The sequence below is a fragment of the Aedes aegypti genome, chromosome 3, assembly GCF_002204515.2.
Source record: "Aedes aegypti strain LVP_AGWG chromosome 3, AaegL5.0 Primary Assembly, whole genome shotgun sequence".
NCBI classification, from domain to species: Eukaryota; Metazoa; Arthropoda; class Insecta; order Diptera; family Culicidae; genus Aedes; species Aedes aegypti.
This window is the reverse complement of record NC_035109.1, coordinates 241,952,564-241,971,943: the sequence shown is the minus strand read 5'-3', so window position 1 is coordinate 241,971,943 and position 19,380 is coordinate 241,952,564. Positions and strand designations below refer to the sequence as shown.

The following is a 19,380-nucleotide window of genomic DNA, read 5'->3' as shown; positions in this document are numbered from 1 at the left end:
GCAAGGTCCGTCACACCACACCCCCAAGTTAGCGACCGTTTTCGACCCCGCTTTCCAGCTTCGGAGTTTTCCCGGCGGTACACGTGGGCCGGAGAGGGCAAGCGTACCATCATCCCGCGCCCTTGGCAGGGCGGCAACAGCGAGCGAGTCGGTTTCGGACCGACATTCATCAACCCAGCATAAACCCGTGCGAAATACAAGCAAAGTTCCGTCGAGCGTCCCGAACCGGTAACCCCCCGTGAGAGTCAGGCACGCTACCAACTGAGCCATCGTTGGTGACGACCACCGATGTGACGGCTGTACCCCGTCGAGCAAGTCCACGAATCCCGTGTGAGGCGCCGTTGGGAACGGCAACCTGATGAGCAAGTAGAAGAAGCGAAGTCCGGAGGAGATCCGCGTGTCGGCCACGTGAGGTGCCGCAGCAACAGAAGCAACCGCCGATGCCTCCACGCAAGTAACCGTTCAAACCGTGAGTACTCATTTTTCTATCCCATGCGCATGGTGAATTTCGCCCCTAGCCCGAGTTAAACCGCTAGCGTGGCCACACCGTTCATTTCGGCCCTACCGTTCGTTCCGTTTATGTGTCGGTAGTCGGCAACATAAATTGAATCCCCGATGAACACCACCCGTCGCACCGCACACAAATGAATTAACCGCACACAAATGAATTAACCGCACAGACGAGAGAAAGAGAATAGCTAGAGTAAAGAGGGAATGCAGTAGTAGAATAGGCCTAGAGTTTAAGATTGTAAATATGGAATTGTCGGTAAAGTAGAAGTTAAGAAATGAATTGAATATAGCATGAAACGAAAGGGAGGAAGTTTGAATTTGAAGTAGATGCGTTTTCAATAAATGAGTACACTACAGTCCAAAAGTGTTTTGAATAGCTTTTTCTTGGGAGAAATCTAGAAAGGTAAATGTAGAGGGATTTTCACGTTTCGGGTATCTTTGTTTTTGGTAATTTTTTTGGATATTTTACTGGAGAGGTTGACTCCGAACTCAACCAAGGGACCGCTCTTTAATCGAACGAGGATTCGTTCGAGGTGTTTGAGTCTTGTTTTCCCGTGATGATAACCATCGCGAGCACTACTTTGTCGTCGGCGAAAATCACCTTTACGCACTCTAATTTCTTTATTTGCACGACTTCGGTCGTGAAGCATTTCGTTTCCCTGATCAGCCAGCTTGTATCCCGCCCATTCATTTGGGAAAAACCAGAACCCTCCCCTGAAGGGTCTCAGTTCGGTCGGGCAACCTTTCAATCTCGGTAAGTGGTCTCCCTCGGGAGTGGCGCGTAAGCCATTTTTACTTGTTTCCGGGAAACTCGCAAGGCTGTCGGGTTACAGGGTTGCTGAATCCATTACCATTTTCAGAAATGTCCTAGCACGTCTAGTTTTTGAGATATTGGCTGTTGAAAATGCTAAATTTGACTATTTCAGGCAACTTGCATGCAAGTTTGCCAGCTTGTATGGCAATTTATTTACTTAATTCGCCTCAGAACTCTAAAATCATGTGTATAACAATACTTTTCTACAAAGTTCATCATAATTCCGATGCTCAAAAGTTATTTTTTGTTGGTTTAGAAAAGTATTGTATTTTTCCATATAAGAGAAACTAAGAACTTTATATGGAGACTGCAAGCATGTTGAAAAAATCGATTTAATCTAAATTTAACCGTGCAATTCCAACCAAATAATATATGAAATGAAAGTTATAGTCTTATTTTGCATGCTTGGTGGATTAGATAATAAAATTTTTCGATAAATCTTCGTTTAAATTATATGTAAACATCAATGAAACCAGTGTTTTATGCAACTTTAGCGACCTGTAGCTAAAAATTGTGACGTGCTGGAACATTTCTGAGAACGGCATCAGATTCAGCATCCCCAAATCTACTAGAGACACATAATTTGATCCTTGAGACACGCAAATATGTCATTTTTGTTCCGCTGTGTTGCCTTTTCAATCTCTGATACGGTCGGTGGGTCCACAGCTTGATCGTCGTCATCTGTGTTCATCATGTTTCTCGCTACATTTCCATTTTCACCGTTCAACAGTTGCTGAAAGTGCTCCATCTGGCAGCCACCGACGTTTTATCGGTCATCAAATTCCCTTCTCGATCATTGCACGGGGTCATGCACAAATCACGTCACGTGACAAAGGGGGGGGGGGGGTGTCAAAAAAGTTGAAATTTAGCGTGACATAATTTGTCCATCCCCACATGGCAGGCACTGGAAGGGTATTGTGCCGCGCACCATTGACCGTTGCATAGAATCTCCACATATCGTTCCGCTTCATGCTATTTTGAGCTTCAACTACACACTCTTCGTGCTGCCTTTTCTTTTGCGCTGATGTCGCTTTTCGTCGACTCTCGCTGCCCTGTACCGCGCTCTGTTCTGTCAGGTACCGACCACAAGCATACGGCTTCTGGCGACATTCTTCACGTCTGTCACTCTCTGGCACTCTTCATCGAACCAGTCGTTTCGTCTTCGTCGTTAATCAGTGCCAATCACTTCCAGCGCCTTTGTTGTCGCAGCTTTGTGGATAGGGTCCCACAGGCTGTTCACTTCGTTAATTCTTCCCAAGTGCTCGTCTAGATGTTGGCAGTACTGTGCAGCTATCCCATCAGCCGACAAGCCATTTATTTTGAGGCGCAGCGTTCTGTTAATTCTGGAACTTGTGACGCTGGATAACTGCGCTCGAATTTTAGCAACAATGAGATAATGCTTCGAGGTGATATTAGGGCCTCGAATGGTCCTGACATCCATGATATCTGAGAAATGTCGCCCAGCGACTATCACGTGTCCTATTTAGGCTCATGCATCGGAACTCGGATGTCGCCATCTGTGTTGGCAGATATTCTTGTTTCAAGCAATCTCCGTAGGCCTTATATAGGCTTTCATAGAACTCATCCTTCATGTCATCGGGCTTATCTTTTGTTGGCGCATATATGCTGATCAGGCTGTAGTTGAAGTACTTGCCCTTTATTCTCAACACACAGATTCGGTCGCTTACCGGTTTTCACCGAATAGCTCGCTTTATCTGCTTGCCAATCACTGGAAAGCCAACTGCACGTTCTGCATTTTCGCCGCCGCGGTAGTAGATGTGGTACTTGAATGAAGTGTTGGTGATGGGATCCATTGATCGGAATTCACGTTCTCCGGTTTTGGACCATCGTATTTTGAGCGAGGAGCTCTAGACGCGACCAAGGAAGTTCAAGAAACCCAAGATCAAGAAAGGTAAAACTAGAGCAAGCGGATTGATTTTACGACAAAAGACTTAAGAGCTTAAGAATCTGCTTAGAGGGTTCGAGGGCAGGGGATGGAATTGTTCACTTCAAATATGAATCGATACTTTATATTTATATATGTACTATTTTATTTACGATAATTTAAATTAATGCGACAAGAATCTTTACCTATACAAGCTGCATCTCGCATTGTAACACACACTCTTCCCTCTCACGATGCAGCTCGCGAAGGACACAGAACTTTTTTTCGATTTAGTAGGGGCGCATTTAAATTAAATAATGGTTCGCTTTTCTTTGTCTGCGGAAGGACACAAGGATGATTTAATAATATTTTAACGAAAAATAAAACATAGCTAACGGTTTACTTGGGCTACTCATTACTTTTACCACGTTTTTCGATGGATAATTGAATACAAATGTTCTCATACGAAACGGGACGTAAACCGGGGACAATAAATTCTGCTTAATTACTCAATGCTGGTTTGTTTCGCTTTATAGCCATACCTTTGCACGTGCACACACAGTTCTCAAAAGAGGGGTAGTGTTGGAATGGGAACGACATTCTTCCCATTGTTTGTTGCTCTTTTTTGTTTTGAGGAAGATATCTCGTCGATAGCAAACTATTTCCGAGACTGTAACGCATTCGCTAGCCAATCCATAGCCTGGTCCAATCCTTCACCTTTGGTAGCCGAGGTTTTAAATATTTGGAACGTTCGGTTTTTCAGCGCCTCCAGTCCGAGGGCTTGGTGCACTTCGGCCACACTCATGCATCCCTCCATGTCCTGTTTGTTCGCAAGCACTACCAAAATTGCTCCTGCCAGTTCGTCTTCCTGTTCGCGAAAGAATGGAACGATAATTTATGTTTATTTTATCAGAATCAAGGTACAGAATACAGAAATCAAACTCCCTGATATATTCAACCCTTACAAGATAATTACAGGTTCAAGAAACACTATAAAATGCAAAAATGATCATCAAATAGTTAATTTTGAATGACTGCTAATCCCTTTGTAAAGGTTATTCTTAAACGTATTCGAAATACTTATAAAGTCTACTATTAAATTTCAGTGTTTTCAATATAATGATTATTCAAGCTTTCAGATATTTGTTAAAATCCCTCTCTTTTTCATGGTAGCTCTAGAGCTACATTGGTTTTCGACGAATATGATTCCATAATCATTCGATCAATCAATTAACTGTTTCAATAGTTAAATTGAGCATGAGCATGAGCATGATTGTACCGCCCGCAGGTGCTACTCCGTTATTGCAAGAATATCTGTACTTACACAGGAAACCAACAGACACTACTCGGGATCAGTAGCATCCTCAATGAGTATGTACTGGTGCTCTCATTATTATAATAAACAATAACGGCGCCGGCTGCATCTGAGTGCAGGTCAATTTGGGATGGGAGGGAAATGTTACGTGTTACTTGCTTTATGTAAGCCGAGGAGTCCTCTGAACTTCCACAAGTAAACACTGGGAGTATGGATATGGAGGAGGGATTCGTTTTGGTAAACGATAAATACATAATTTGAAATGAATGCGTCTAACCGGATTCGCGATATTACTCGATAAACGCGTTGAACGCCAAACAAGTGTTTGTCACTCGCCCCCTCAGGAGCAAGCGACAAGATCAAAGGATCAAACACTACTAACACGTTCCGCGACCCGACACTATTCCACCGTGCTACGCGAGCGGCGCGCAATACAATTGGTCCTGCCCTCATCGCCCGCCCCCGCAGGAGCAGGCGTCAAGGTCGAAGTATTAAACAACACTCTCACTAGTTAAATCATTAATAAACAATCTATCAACTATTGAAAATAAAAAATATATAAAATGATTTAAAAAAATATCCTATTTAAAACATTGTTTGTTAAAGCACTATATATAAAAGACTTGTTTTTTTTTAACGAAATAGACGATCAAGGTCTTACACGCAAAAAATAAATGTGCTGTAAAAAATACCATCTTAGGTGGTGAACTTAAACGCTCGCACCGGCAATTTTCAGCAGAATAGAAATGTTGGAAAATGGAATAATATGCACCACGTTTAAAAAAATGCGTCTGCAGGATTTTTGAAAAAAAAATCCATAAGATATTTGTGAAGGAATGAATGGAGGAAAAACTAGAATAATTTTTATAGTATTTAATGTTGTGAAACCATAAAAGAACTTTTCTAAACTCCATTTGATTTTTTTTAGAAATTACTGGATAAATGTTGAAAATAACTGCCTGCTAAAATGATGGAGAAATACCTAGAGAAATTTCGGAGTGCACTGATAAATTACTGGTTGAATTTATTGAGGAATTACTGACAAAGTTCTTAATAGATATTATGGAAAAAACCGCTGAAAACTTTTGAGCAATTACTGGGAAAATTGGGGTTGAATTCTCGCGTAACTTTTCAAAACGTCCTAAGTAACAAATGTAAACAAATCGAGATTATCATTGCAAATCATTTGCGTTGCACCACTTAGCAGCACACTAGAACACTCGTTCTGATATATTAACAACAAATTAATCTATTCAAAGCTTAACAAAATGACCAATGTTCAAAACTGCATCGCTTTTAATCAATTGTTACATTGGACCTTTGATCAGAGAACCAACCACATGTCCTATATAACATTTATGAATAAACACGATTCTAATGTTACATTGGACATTCCTGAATAAAGCTTTGGAATGGAGTTTAAAAGGTAGAATGATTTGTAGAAGCGTGTCTGAGACACTACTTAGATGCATAGAATGCCATAATAACTGCTTCTCAATAATTTCAGTCGATATTTTCAGAGTCGCACTGCCTCGCAAAATTGAAAACGCTCAAGTGACAAAAAGAGAATGAGTTACACAAAACTGTATTTTGGTCTTTTTGCCAAACCATGTTTTACCGTTTCGCTGGATTGGATCAGCTGCAACATCTCTTTTCATATTATTACCGCATTGCGTGCATATAGGGGAATGATATTGAGCACAAGATTGAGCATCATGATGTCATTGTATCAATCTGATTCAGATGCATGGTCGATCAAGCATATAAATATGCTTCCCGGCAGCAACACGAGCAACGTACATGCGCGACTTGCTCACACATATTTGCAGAGCGATCAATCACCGAAGAGAGGAGAAGCTGTATGTATTTGTTAGACGTGGGCTCCTTTCTCGAGTTCCTACAACAAGATGGACGGCGTCGTCATCGTCATCATTCCCCACCGCAATTTCTTGTTTCAACCGACGGCTGCTGATTGCAACACAGCCATCACCACCACCACGTCATGCAGTGGGGAACTCTCACATGATCATGTGGCCGAAACCGTCATAAACACGGGGGGGAAATTAAGGGAGAATCAGTGAGAGAGCAAAATGTCCTACATACAGCTCAACGTTTCCCCTCCTTCTGTTGTTACATAGGCCACATAGACGGATGGGAAGAAGTGACGTCGTGGGATTGAATGAATCAAAACAAAGCACAGCTGGTGTCTCCGATTAGCACACCGCAACAAAATGTTGATTATCAGCGAATTGAGTGCATATAGGGAAATGATATTCAGCATCATGATCTTATTGTATCAATCCGATTCAGATCCATGGTCGATGAAGCATATACATATGCTTCACGGCAGCAACACGAGCAACGTGCATGCGCGACTTGCGCACATATATTTGCAGAGCAATCATTCACCGAAGAGCGGAGAAGCTGTATGTATTTGTTTGGCATTGGTTTCCTACAACACAATCGAACGGCACCGTCATCGTCATCATTTCCCACCGCTATTTCTTGTTTGCGCCGACGGCTGGTGCCGAATGCAACACAGTCGTCACCACCCGTCGTGCAGTGGGTAACTCACACACGAACAAGTGTGGGTGAAACCAGCATTGAAACGGTTCAACTTGAATGTTGAAGCAGTTCAACGCACGTGGATACAAAATGAAATAAAACATGATTGTTGTGTGCTCAAATCAAAATATCCGATGTTACTATAACTGAAACAAAATGACAGAAATGAATGTCCAATGTTACAATTGTTGAAACAGAACGACCTATGTGATTTATCCTATGTACATATTTTTGGTCAAAACGTCCTATCTGATGTTTTTATAGATTTCAGTGTTATTTCCAAATAAATTGACAAAATTTCATTTCATACGTTGAAATCTATTACACTGCTTCCCTCTACAAGCAACACAGTGGGGAAAAATTGTTTCGTTTTGATACAGTTTCAAAATATATTTTCACAACCTTCAAGCTCGGTTTACTCGAAATGTGTGAATTGTTAGATAGGCCGTTTTGAAAAGTTACGCGAGAATTCTTGAATAACATGACTAGAAATAAACTGTAGAAAAATTTTGATTGACAGCCTGCTATTGTAGCAAACGGTCACGTTTTTTATTCGTCCCCGTGAGTAAACACTTGTCAGGCGTTTGAAAGTTTAATTATCCGCTACGTGGACTATCATAACTCTAAGGCTATACGAGAAGAGAAACAATTCGCTTTGTTTTCCACGCTCAGACAGTGCACTCGGTGAGTGCAATCTCGTTCAATTCGGATCAATCCTCTTCGTGTGTGGGTAAATAGTAGTTCACGCATTAAGTTGCAGAATAATTGTTTTTACAGCACGAGTCGCACATTTATCCAACGAGGCTTGCCGAGTTGAAAAATTACGACGAGTGCTGTAAAAATTGAGTTCTGCAACGAGTTACGTATAACATCTTTTGCAATTTCGTAGAAGATGATGAAAAACAGCCTATAACGGATTTCACGCCAACTCGACACGCGATTGGCAGCACCCTTTCAGAATTCAATGAAACTTTATGGAAGTCAAAAGCATATTTTGTTCTTTCAAAATCGATCTAGACTAACATTTGGAAAGTTTTTTTTTTCTTTTTTTTATAAACCCGTATAACTCGAAAACGGTAAGACCTGAAAAATTTAAAAATTCGTTGTTAGCAAAACTTTTTTTCCTTAAATATGCCCAATTTGCAATGTATGGATGACGTTTAGTAAACTTAATTGCGAAACTTTTTGCCTAAGAACGATCAAAATCTGAAATGGCCTTTTTTCAATCGATTGTATAATATTGAAACATTGTTTTTTCAGTGTAGATTTTTTTTTTCAATATTTTTTTCTAAAACTTCAGGAATTTTCACGACAGTCACCCATACACCACTTTTTTGTAGATTTTACCGTTTTCAAGTTATACGGGTTTATAAAAAAAGTAAAAAAAAATATGACCCTATCCAAATGTTAGTCAAGCTCGATTTTGGAAAATAACAAAGTATGTAAAGTATCTTAGTTTCACATAGTCTTCACACCCAGAAAGTTTCATTGAATTCTGAAGGGGTGCTGCCAATCCCTTTGTCGAGTTGACGTGAAATCCGTCCTATGAGACATTGCAAAAAATAATAATACGTTAGGATTGATATCACCGAATAGTGTTTTGCTAATCTCCCGACATGGGATCGGGAACTGACTCCTTCTCCATTGGGGATATGGGTCTGTGTAATCGCCATGATCAGGAATTTACTGGGCCGCTCTTTTCCGAGTGGGGAGACCCTACTGGCAGTCATGGACAACTAGTGATGCTACGTATGGAAGCCGTTAATACTCCTACTATCATCCTAACAATAATCGGTACAGTTGTTCCGGAGAGCATCTTCATTTCATAGGTTGGATCCGATGTCGTACTCGACCATTTTACCCCTCACCAATGATCAGCTACTGTTGTTGACAGTTTGGGCACACCCGTACCCGCAAAACACGGCCAACCCTACATGTAGCAACTGCTCCGGCATGTGAGTGGTAAGGAGCATTCGTGTACAACTGGTGCTTTTTTCAAGAGATGCAATTCTGCGAGCCATTTAATAGCGAGTCGAAACTGCCCCGCCCACATCAAGAAAAAAGAAATTCAGCACATACGAGACGGCATTGGAATTTCATACACAGCAGTTAAAAGACAACCCGACTTAAGGCGTAATCCACAATCAATCTATCTACGATTCCCAAGATATCTCTTAATATTACAGCAAACAATACCGCAAGCCCCCCTGCGGCAGATTCCGAATCCTATGCCGTCAATAAAAACAACTCAACAAGCAAAAAAAAAAACGGTCAAACTTGTGCCTACGAACTACTTAACAAGCGCTCTAAAAAATGTGTCTTGCCAATAGATGCTCCGGAACCCACAACATCGCATATAACTCTTTGGTGGAAGAAAGGACTCCAAGGACTGTCCTGCCAGAACTAGCAAAATCCAACGCAGCAATATACGATTTACTTAAGCTAAACCAATAAAACATCGCCTTTCAAACAGCAAGCACTTCCGGTCAGCTCCTTCAAAAAGAAATCTTCGAAGAAAATATTCGGTCAAAGTTGTAACCCAGTCGACTCCAGACAGGCTATCGCAACCTACTACGGCTCGGCACAGTCAAAACGCTTACACAAAAACTGAATATGATCAGCTACTACAACAACCTAGCGGACCTAGAAGTTCTAATCAGAGGCCAAGAGCCGTTGGTCCTAGCAATACAAGAATCGCATAAAATTAGCACCAACAGTTTAAATCACTCTTTAAGAAGGAAATATACGTTGAGTCTCAAATGCAACCAAAATTTCTATCATTCAACCGCGATAGGATTTCTAGTATCTGTAATTCGCACGCCACATCAATTCCTATAGTGGGGGTAATACTAGGTTATCCGTGGCCTTTAACTGTTATATCGGGATACCCCCCCCAACGGTAATATCCCAGATCTGAAACAAAAACTCGTTTATTTAAATCAGGCCCTAGATACACTGATACTAAGTCTGTGGGACACCAACGGACCATCCTGACTGGGGAAGCGCCACTGCTAATGCCAGAGGTTCACTAATCTTGGATATTGCTCAAATGTTCGATTTAGTCGTCCTCAACGACGGAGCCCCATTCTTTATTAGAGGCGAACTAAGCTCTACAGTTGACATCCGTCTAGCTAAATCAAGTATGGTTAATCGTCTTTTTTGGGCATCAGGCGAGGAGTCAATTCGCTCCAGGGGGGGGGGGGGGGGGGGGGGGGGGTATACGCAACGAGGTGCGCCTACCGTTCATGTTTTGTGGGTGTGTTCATGTGGCTCACAACGCTGCTAGACTTCCCGCAGTTTGAGTGTTGAAAAGCATCAGCATTTGCTGCCTGGCATGGCCCGCGTTTTCGACCTGTGCTGTTTGGGTCGGCCCGCGTGAGAGATGATTGTTAGGCGAGCATTGTTTGTAGTTGACAGCCGTACACCCACCCTGATTCGCTCTAACGTAGGTACGGTGCTGCCATCTGGAAAAAGTTTACTCTATGCGTGAAGCGTCGAAAATTTAACCGGGAAAGTAAAGGAAGTGAAATTTCAAATGCTTATATAAAATTAATTACAATAGCTATTTAAATTATTTTCAGTACATGTTGATAGACTATTGATGGGCTACATTATAGACACATTATTTTGATTTTTATATTTTTTCTTCAATATTATGCGTGTGGGGTTAGATTCACCAAGTCTCAATAGCAAACTCGAGGTTGTGGTATGTGCGCTTTAAGCTAAAAATAAATTGTATTTAGTCATATGGATTGCATATAACTCAAGAAGGCTTACATATTTGGTGTACTGTTTGAAATTTGGAAGGGTCGTATCTAACGTCTACATACTAATTTCAGTTGATTTCTGTAAATACAATATCTTAGCTTCTAAACAAGTTTGTATGTAGTTCATCGTACTCACTTCGTTTATATGGAAACAATTTGTTTAAATAATGTAAGCTAGTCTCTTTAATGAATGTTCGAATCCTCTGAGCAGAATCTCAAATAGAGAAACTTCAAAGTAGATGGAGTTCCGTGTACCTTTTAATTCCGCTCCTAAATGCTTATCTTTGACAGATACGCGTATTTCGACTACCACTTGCAGTCTTCTTCGGTGTCAGTTACTCGTATCCACTCTACTACGAGGCACGAAACGCCTTCCTAACGACCACTCCTCCAAACATAACACGCTAAACTTGTCACGCTCAGAAATGAGTGCCGAGTACACAAAATCAGCCTCTCTTCATGCAGCACAGATTCTGTGCAAAGGGGGCTGTACACAGTTTTGTGCAAACGGTGGTAAACAAACCGAATGAGTGAAATGCGCACAGAGGAGGAACGCTTGGAATGCGGAATTCGCTTCCATTTTTGTTTTGCTTCTGAAAACATTAAAAAATATTGAAATTTTCAAGTTTTCAGAGATTTTTTCGTTCGAATAGCCGAAGTGTAAGCAAATGGGGAAAAAACTTCCACATTTGTGACCATCTTCCGGCTTTTCGCCTGAAAAAAATACAGAAAACTCCCCATCTTACCAACGGCCAACTGTTTGCTGCCGCGCGGGAGAGATTGACAGTTCTATTTCCATCGATCCCCGCACAGCCGAAGGCCAACACATCGGCTACACACAGCATGAGTGCGACTTATACAGAATTTTCACTCAGCCAGAGAGTCCTGCATTGGTTGCCTCATTCTGTGTAGTTTTTACACATGCGCTGCGTTGAGCAGGCTTAGCGTGAACGCCTTGGAGGCTTATCGCTCAAAGAGAAACTTATGTCGTCCTGATTTAGCAGGACCTGTGCTGAATTCTAGCTTTTTCGCCAAAAATTGTTTAACAAATGCAGTGTATCTTATCAAAATTTCCAAAAATGTGTGAAAATGTGTTTTTATGTTTAGTTAAAATTTAAAAAAAACTTAATACAGAGGTCTATAAGATTTTTTGAGGAAGAAGTTCGTTTCTTTGGTTAGTGACAATTTAGATGAATACTATCTCATAGGTTTTTAGCAAAACAGAGCCGCTTATCACACATTTATGAAGCTTCAGCCACAGCTGTCCAGAATGAGCCAGTATTTTTTTTTTCTAAAATATGTTTAAGGTGCAAGAAAAAATGGATCAAAAGTCAGAACTGAAAAAGCAGTTTTCTGCTTTCAAAACAATAAATTGATGAAAATGCAAACACACAGCCTTTTTATTTGACAAACAAAAGAGCTGTGTGTTTTTATTTTCTTCTATTTGTCTATTTAAAAAGAGAAAACTGCTTTTTCAGTTTGAACTTTTGCACCATTTTTACTTGGGCCTTAGATTCCAGCGCCCAAGTGTAAATCCATTCTATCATTTGATATGGGCGAATGTTCGAGTCAAGGCCTGTGAAGAACCTTAAGCCCTCAGTACACTCTTTGCCAAGTGTGCAAATTTTTCCACACGCATAAACTAACACTTCAATATCCACTTGACACTCCAGATGTTTTGTCATTGTTGAGACCGATTTTTGCATGTTGGTTTATGCGTGCGGAAAAATTTGCACACTTGGCAAAGAGTGTACTGAGGGCTTTACTCTACCGTTGAAGATTTTTTTTCTTTGTGATGATAGACAAAGATATTGAACTCAGTGGCTACATAATAAAATTTGAATTTTCCTCTCTAGTAAGGAGAAAGTGACAGATACAAATCATGTCCAAAACGAAAAACGAAGTCTAAAGAGATTCAACAATACCAATAATTAATAACTTTTTTTTTTCGTTTCCATTTTCAATATAAAAACTACCATATAACATGATAGTCGGTGAAAACTTTTCGTTAAACGAAAAATTCATCACTGGGCTACTGGGTGTTTCGTGTTGTCCGTTGCCTAATGTTAGTGATCGTTCAGTCTGTGCAGCCTATGTGCTGAAGACGGTGTAAATTGTCTTTTTATGATAGGGTGCAGAGCTACTTGGGCACCTCCATGATTCACTTTGGCATGGGGGGGTTTTTCTCGGTTGAATTGTCTGAAATTTTACCATAAAAAGCATTTCAATGTGACGCATATTGTATCCAAATATGAGCTTAGAAGCTTTCAAAAAACCCCGAAGTGCCGAAGTGAATCAAAAGTGCCAATAATAGGATCCAGCTCCCTATGACGATTTACGCATTTTTTCATAGACCATACTGTACAGTTGTCAAAGCTGTAGCTGATGAATGTATCTAACAGTATCAACTAATCCCCAAGAGCACATGGGCAAACACTATGACCGACTGAATGAATTCCTTGCTTTTCCCATAGTAATTCCCATATAAACTTCAAAGAGCTTGTGCTGTCTCAGTTTTCATCCGAATGAGCTCGAGGACACTCAGAATTTGAGCTAGAATAAAATGAGCGGTGTGGAGCAAAAATGATTTTTTGAACCACTCTAATATCCCATCGCTCCCATCGCTATAATCGCTCGATCCGATATTTTCCGATATCGATACAGGTATGTTCCGTTTTTATCAACACGATCGGCAATTTTCAGTTGATAAAAACGGAACCGTGACAAAAACGGAATAATTTTCTTAGACAAAACATTTTACAAATTTGAAAAGAAAATTGCATATTTGGCAGGATAATACATATTTTCATCATATTAATGTACAGTATTGATGTTTAGGAGCTGTGAGGAGCATTGAGATCGTTAATTTTTATATGTTCGTAATGAAAGTTGATGGCAGAATATGATTTTGTAATAAATCAATAATAGTTTTAGTTTTCTTGGTTGGAATTTTAATTATTGTAATATAGAATATTAAAACTATAATCACATAAATGTCCTTTGCATCATAAGGTGTGTCATATTTGTAAAAATGACTATTAGGAAGTGAGTCATTGTTTTTTTTTTAAGATAGTTCAAACAAGAAACAACTTCTTTTTCTACTGTTCATCCTCATCTTTCTGGTCCTTCTTCTTCTCTATGGCTTTACATCCCAACTGAAAAAAAGTCTTGTTCCCAGCTTCTTATAAATACTTCCGCAGTTATCTATTGAGAGCTTTTTTGCCAAGGTACATTTTCTGCATTTTTGGCCACACTATTGGTGATTAAATTTAATTTATTTATTTACACCATCTTCGACCTACTAGGTCGCACAGATTGCTTGTTTAACTTAGTTTAAATCATACATTGCATCAGAAATAACGAATAGAACACAATTGAAATTAAACATACGAATCACATATCACACGTTGGACAATACATTGTTGCAAAAGTAAATTAAACTGAAATTTGGGTTATTCGGGTTGCAGGTCGCCACGCTGAGCTGGAGATATCACGAAATTCCCTGCATCGTACTCCACTTGGCCAATTTGCTATCTTGAAGGCAGTTTCACGGAACTGAGCATCGACGGAGACTTTATACGAAACGTAGTTAAGGTCGGAAATATTCATCCATGAAGGCACCAAGCATTTGACACGCAGCACCTCCGGGTCTCCTACGGATTCGCATACCATTTTCTCGATCTCATGCTCGGTAACGTCCGGTGCGATATTAGACACGCACAAATGAAGAATATCGTTGCTCAATGTACGTTCTGCAAAATCCACCGCATTGCGTTTCGTAGAAGAAAGAGGCGAGCTGTGTTTGTCAGATGCAGATGTCCAGATGACGTAGACGGATTCGATACTGAAGTAGAGTTAATTTCAATTTGGGATATGGTTTCGCTAATCCGTTTCACTTCGGTTTTCAAACAATCCAGTTCACTCCTCGTTACGTAGCTACCATTCTGCTTATCATTGAAAGCCTTCCGAAAACGAGCATGCTCAATTGCATCCCGGCATGAATTGCACATCCAAAAAATGTTTTGGTGTAAACATGCGCATCCTTCGTCGTATGACAGCCCAACACATTTCGCATGAAAAAATCGTTGCACCTCACATAGTCCTTCGCATGACACAACTACATCTTCGGCAACTATTTCGATGTTGCAGACTTCACATTGTTGAATCATTTTCGGTAGGTATGATAACGCTTACTGTTCAACAGCTTCCAATATAGACGGCAGATCGATACGATTGAAGGCGAGCGCACCGTGATAAAACAAAGAAAATCGTTGCTTGTATTGTTTGGTAATGAAGATCGATGATCACTACGTTCTCGCACGATAATATCAAACAGGATGTAGCTTATGAATTACTCGATAAACTAAACGATTTTAGTACGTTTGCTTAGAGAAACAGTTCACACGATAGATGATAGAAAAATTGGCGATTTACGAGCACAACACACAACGTAATTTGCGAAAAAATCAAGCGACAAAACGACGTGGCGCTAACGACAAACGACTCACTCAACACTTAATGTCGAGATATTTTGCGAAAGTTTTGCAAACTAAAAATAATATTTTTGGTTGTCTGTGCTTTGAATTTCCAAAATCTTATGAGTTAAATAATTGTGGTGATCTTTCTTCTAAAGTTATTACTACTAACTTTGACAGGGATGCACTAATCGCCAATTTAGAACAGCGCCATCATCTTTTTTTAGCTTTACGTTAGATCACGAATAGACTGACAATAAAGTAACCTAAAACTAAGTTCTAGTTTTTTGTAAACTAAAATAATATTAAATACTAGTGGTCCCGTCAGTAGGCTGCTGAAAAATGACATGCAATCTCTCATACAAAACGACAGATTAGTTTTTAGTTGTTTTTCCAGTTATTCCAGAGAATTTTCTAAATCATTCCCTTCACTCAAACACATCGGAACACTTGACCAAAGCAACAGTGAAATAATCATGTAAGTCTATTAGCCCGTTCTTAAGTCTTTTCGTGACATACAAACACCATTTCATTTTTATTAATATAGAAGTTCATCAAAAACACAAAAGTATACAAACTCTAGAACAAGCATCACCAAATTAGAACTTTTTGTAAAGTTTTATGAATAAGCGTATGGCTGTTGGTATATGACTTCTTATTGAACTTTTAAACTTCATGTGGGGAAGGGGTTCTTGTCTGCTCAAAGATCAAGATCGCAGCAAATTTGGGATGGCAACGTGCGTGACGTAGGAACTTCCGGTATCAACAGTTTCTCAAATTGTCGGCCATTTCATCCCTTTACCCACTTCCTCGATGCAAACATATTGTATGGAGATAACAAATTTTTCTATAGATTGCTTAGTTTCGCTGGACCTCTTCCCCTACCTCTTTGAACAGGAGCTAATCAATGGCTGTTTGCTATAATATGTGCAATGCTATCGAGTATGAGAGATAGAAGGTAGTGTCCAAATTATGACGGGATCGACAGTCTTATCAAAAATAAAATGAACTCGATCATGTCTCTTGCCGTCACCTAAACATTCTTGACTTCATTCCCATGTGCATACTATATAAAAAAGAACTGAACATATATGGGTACATCCATTAATCTCGTAAGAGGTAAGGGGTTTGAGATATTTTACCTGCCATACAAATTATTTTTTATTTTCATACAAAAAAAACATACTTTAGAGGGAAAAGGGGTTGAAAAATCGCCAAAATTGCCTTTCGTAATTAATGGACAGCCCCTATGTCTATCAAATTTACGTAGAAAATTCTTTGATGCCATATTATATAAGAAAAAGAAGAGGTCTGTTCAACTCTCTTAGGTACGTAATCAACTATTCATCAATTCCAGTTGTTGCTAAGACGTGGCCAGAGCAACTCTCGATTGCTAAAGGATGATTCGATCTGGTCCAACAGACCATGCTAAGTTTGAAAACTCCAAATGATTAGTGGATAAGAAGAAGTCAAACCTTATTGAATCGTATATGACTTGACACCTACCATGTATCGTAGGTGCTCAACATTAACATAATGTTGAAAATTCAACTCTGAGACTATTGAAAAGCATTTAAATTGCTGGAAAATAAGTATTTAATTTATATTCTAAACATTTTGAAAATAAAAATAAAACTATTTTTGTGTGTTGATAAAAACGGAATAATTTGTTGACGAAATCGGAACGTGACAAAATCGGAGCGTGACAAAATCGGAACGTGATAAAAACGGAACATACCTGTATAACTAATGACGGTCCGCAGCTATTCAGCATGACCATGCTGAGGGTCGTGGTTTCGAATCCCGCTGGTCGAGGATCTTTTCGTAAAGAAAATTTTCTCGATTCCCAGGGCATAGAGTATCTTCGTACCTGCCGCACGATATACACATGCAAAAATGGTCAATCGGCAAAGAAAGCTCTCAGTTAATAACTGTGGAAGTGCCCATAAGAACACTAATCTGAGAAGCAGGCTTTGTCCCAGTTGGGACGTAACACCAGAAAGAAGAAGAAGAATGACGCTCCGATAAGGTCTCATTCGAAAATTTCATAACGCTGAAGGGGGTGGGTGGGTGTCCTCATGGGTGGTAGGTCATTTGGCATAAAGTCGATTGGCATAAAACCGTTTGGTATAAAGTCGTTTGGCATAATGAGTCTGAAACCACGAATTTCTTAAGATGACATTCGTTTTTACGTTATTGATGAAATATGTCCAAAGCAGGAATTGCGTTTCTTCTTCTTATATTCATGAGCTAATGAAAATTAAGATGTTTTCGTAAATTGCATTTACTTCATGTGTAGATTTAACAACTTTTTGAAACAACTATTTCAATGGTTAAGAATGACACTACTAAAGATTCATGTCTCACATAAGTTGTGCAAGCGATATGAACAAGAAAAATGTGATTCTTACTAAAAATGACATCGCCGAAAACGATTCCATTGTCAAAACATTCATAAGAATGTTCAATTAGGCAACATTAACAAATTACTGTTAAGAATGTAAAATTTACATAGGAAATTGCCTGTCTTTAGGCGTATTGCTTTAAAATAACTCAAAAAGTAAATGACTTGTAAGAGTTTGATTTTCATATTCGGCTTCAGGGGCCATGATTTCAGTAAGTAACGACGTTGTATCTGGGTGATCAATGTTACCCCATATTAGCTTTAAACATTTATTTAAACATACTTAAATCTTTAAAAAACAAAAATACAGCATATAGACATGAGCGGTAGGTACCAGTACTTGTTTTTAAAATACCAAATTTGCGATATTTGAATTTTCAAATGAAAAATTTAAGAAATATCTCAAAAACTGATCAATGTTATCCCGGATTACGGTATTTCAACAAATTTGGTCATAAATGGATAAATCACTAAAGTGTGTCAGAGATCGGTGGCAAATTATTGGTGGTTCTGAAGCTCTACCTTCAGAAGAATAGCAAAGGATTCCAACATACAATTCGTTCATAAAAATGAAGATTTTTGTTAGGCGAAACATAATGTTTAACTTTTAAAAACAGCTTTTTTAGAAGCTTTTGGAAAATGTATTTAGTTCTCCAATCAAAAGCGTTTTTTTATCTTTTAATTGCATAATATCGTGGAATAGTAGTTGAACAATGCACAGAAAACCGATTACGATTACATTAATAATTGGAAAATATATAGCATAAACAAGGTGTCCACTTCATAAAATGAACAGTCCATAGTACACGCCCTGCAGAATCTAGAAATTTACTTACCCTTAGCATGTACAAAAGTTCGTCCTTGGAAATCCCTATCCTATCCTTATCTGCTGAATCCACTACGTAGATGATAGCGTCTGTATTGCTGTAATAACATCGCCAATACGGCCTAGAACAAAAGGAGTGTTTTAAAATAACACTTCAATGTATTTTTTTTTTTACTCACCTTATGCTGGTCTGACCGCCAAGATCCCACACCTGGAACTTGAGGTTTTTGTATGTGACCTGTTCGACGTTGAATCCGATGGTGGGAATCGTCGTGACCACTTCGCCCACCTGCAGCCGGTACAGGATTGTCGTCTTGCCGGCGCCGTCCAGCCCCAGGATCAGTATGCGCATCTCGCGGTTCCCCAGAAGGCCACGGAAGTAGCTGAATAATCCTCCTGGAATCGGAAGTCAAATTAGTTTCAGAGCGACTCGATAATTGGTCCCCTCGAATTAAAGAGCAATGGACTCTGGTCGTCAGAGCATAAACGATACCCCAGCCATTGGAGGGAGAAAGCCCCACCGCGGTCAGACAACACTTTCCATCGCCACTCAGCGGAGGACTTGTAAACATTACTCACCCATATTTTTGCTGCTTGCAAATTCCCCAAATGCACTTTACTAATCTATATAGCCACTGAATCCGATAATCTACCAACCGAATTGGTCCGTACCGTGGTCCGGCTGCTTAAGGAGTTTTCCGGTAAGGTTCGGTATGTCGGGAAAATCCTCGGAAAACGGCTGGAAAGAAAAGAATTAATGACGAAAATCCTGATGCGACTGCAACTGCGCTCGGGGGGTGAACTTTTGACAGCTCCGGC

At 39.8% G+C, this 19,380-nt stretch overlaps 1 protein-coding gene across 1 annotated transcript; it reads right to left on the bottom strand.

The window, feature by feature from the left end:
* Positions 1–3,351: 3,351 nt before the first annotated feature.
* On the bottom strand, positions 3,352–19,380 carry LOC5563849 (ADP-ribosylation factor-like protein 1). Its single transcript, XM_001648114.2, has 4 exons — positions 19,141–19,380; positions 18,741–18,957; positions 18,572–18,683; positions 3,352–4,077 (listed from the first exon to the last, which is right to left on the bottom strand). Exons 1-4 carry the CDS (start codon positions 19,142–19,144, stop codon positions 3,868–3,870), a joined length of 543 nt encoding a protein of 180 aa, XP_001648164.1. The 5' UTR covers positions 19,145–19,380; the 3' UTR covers positions 3,352–3,867.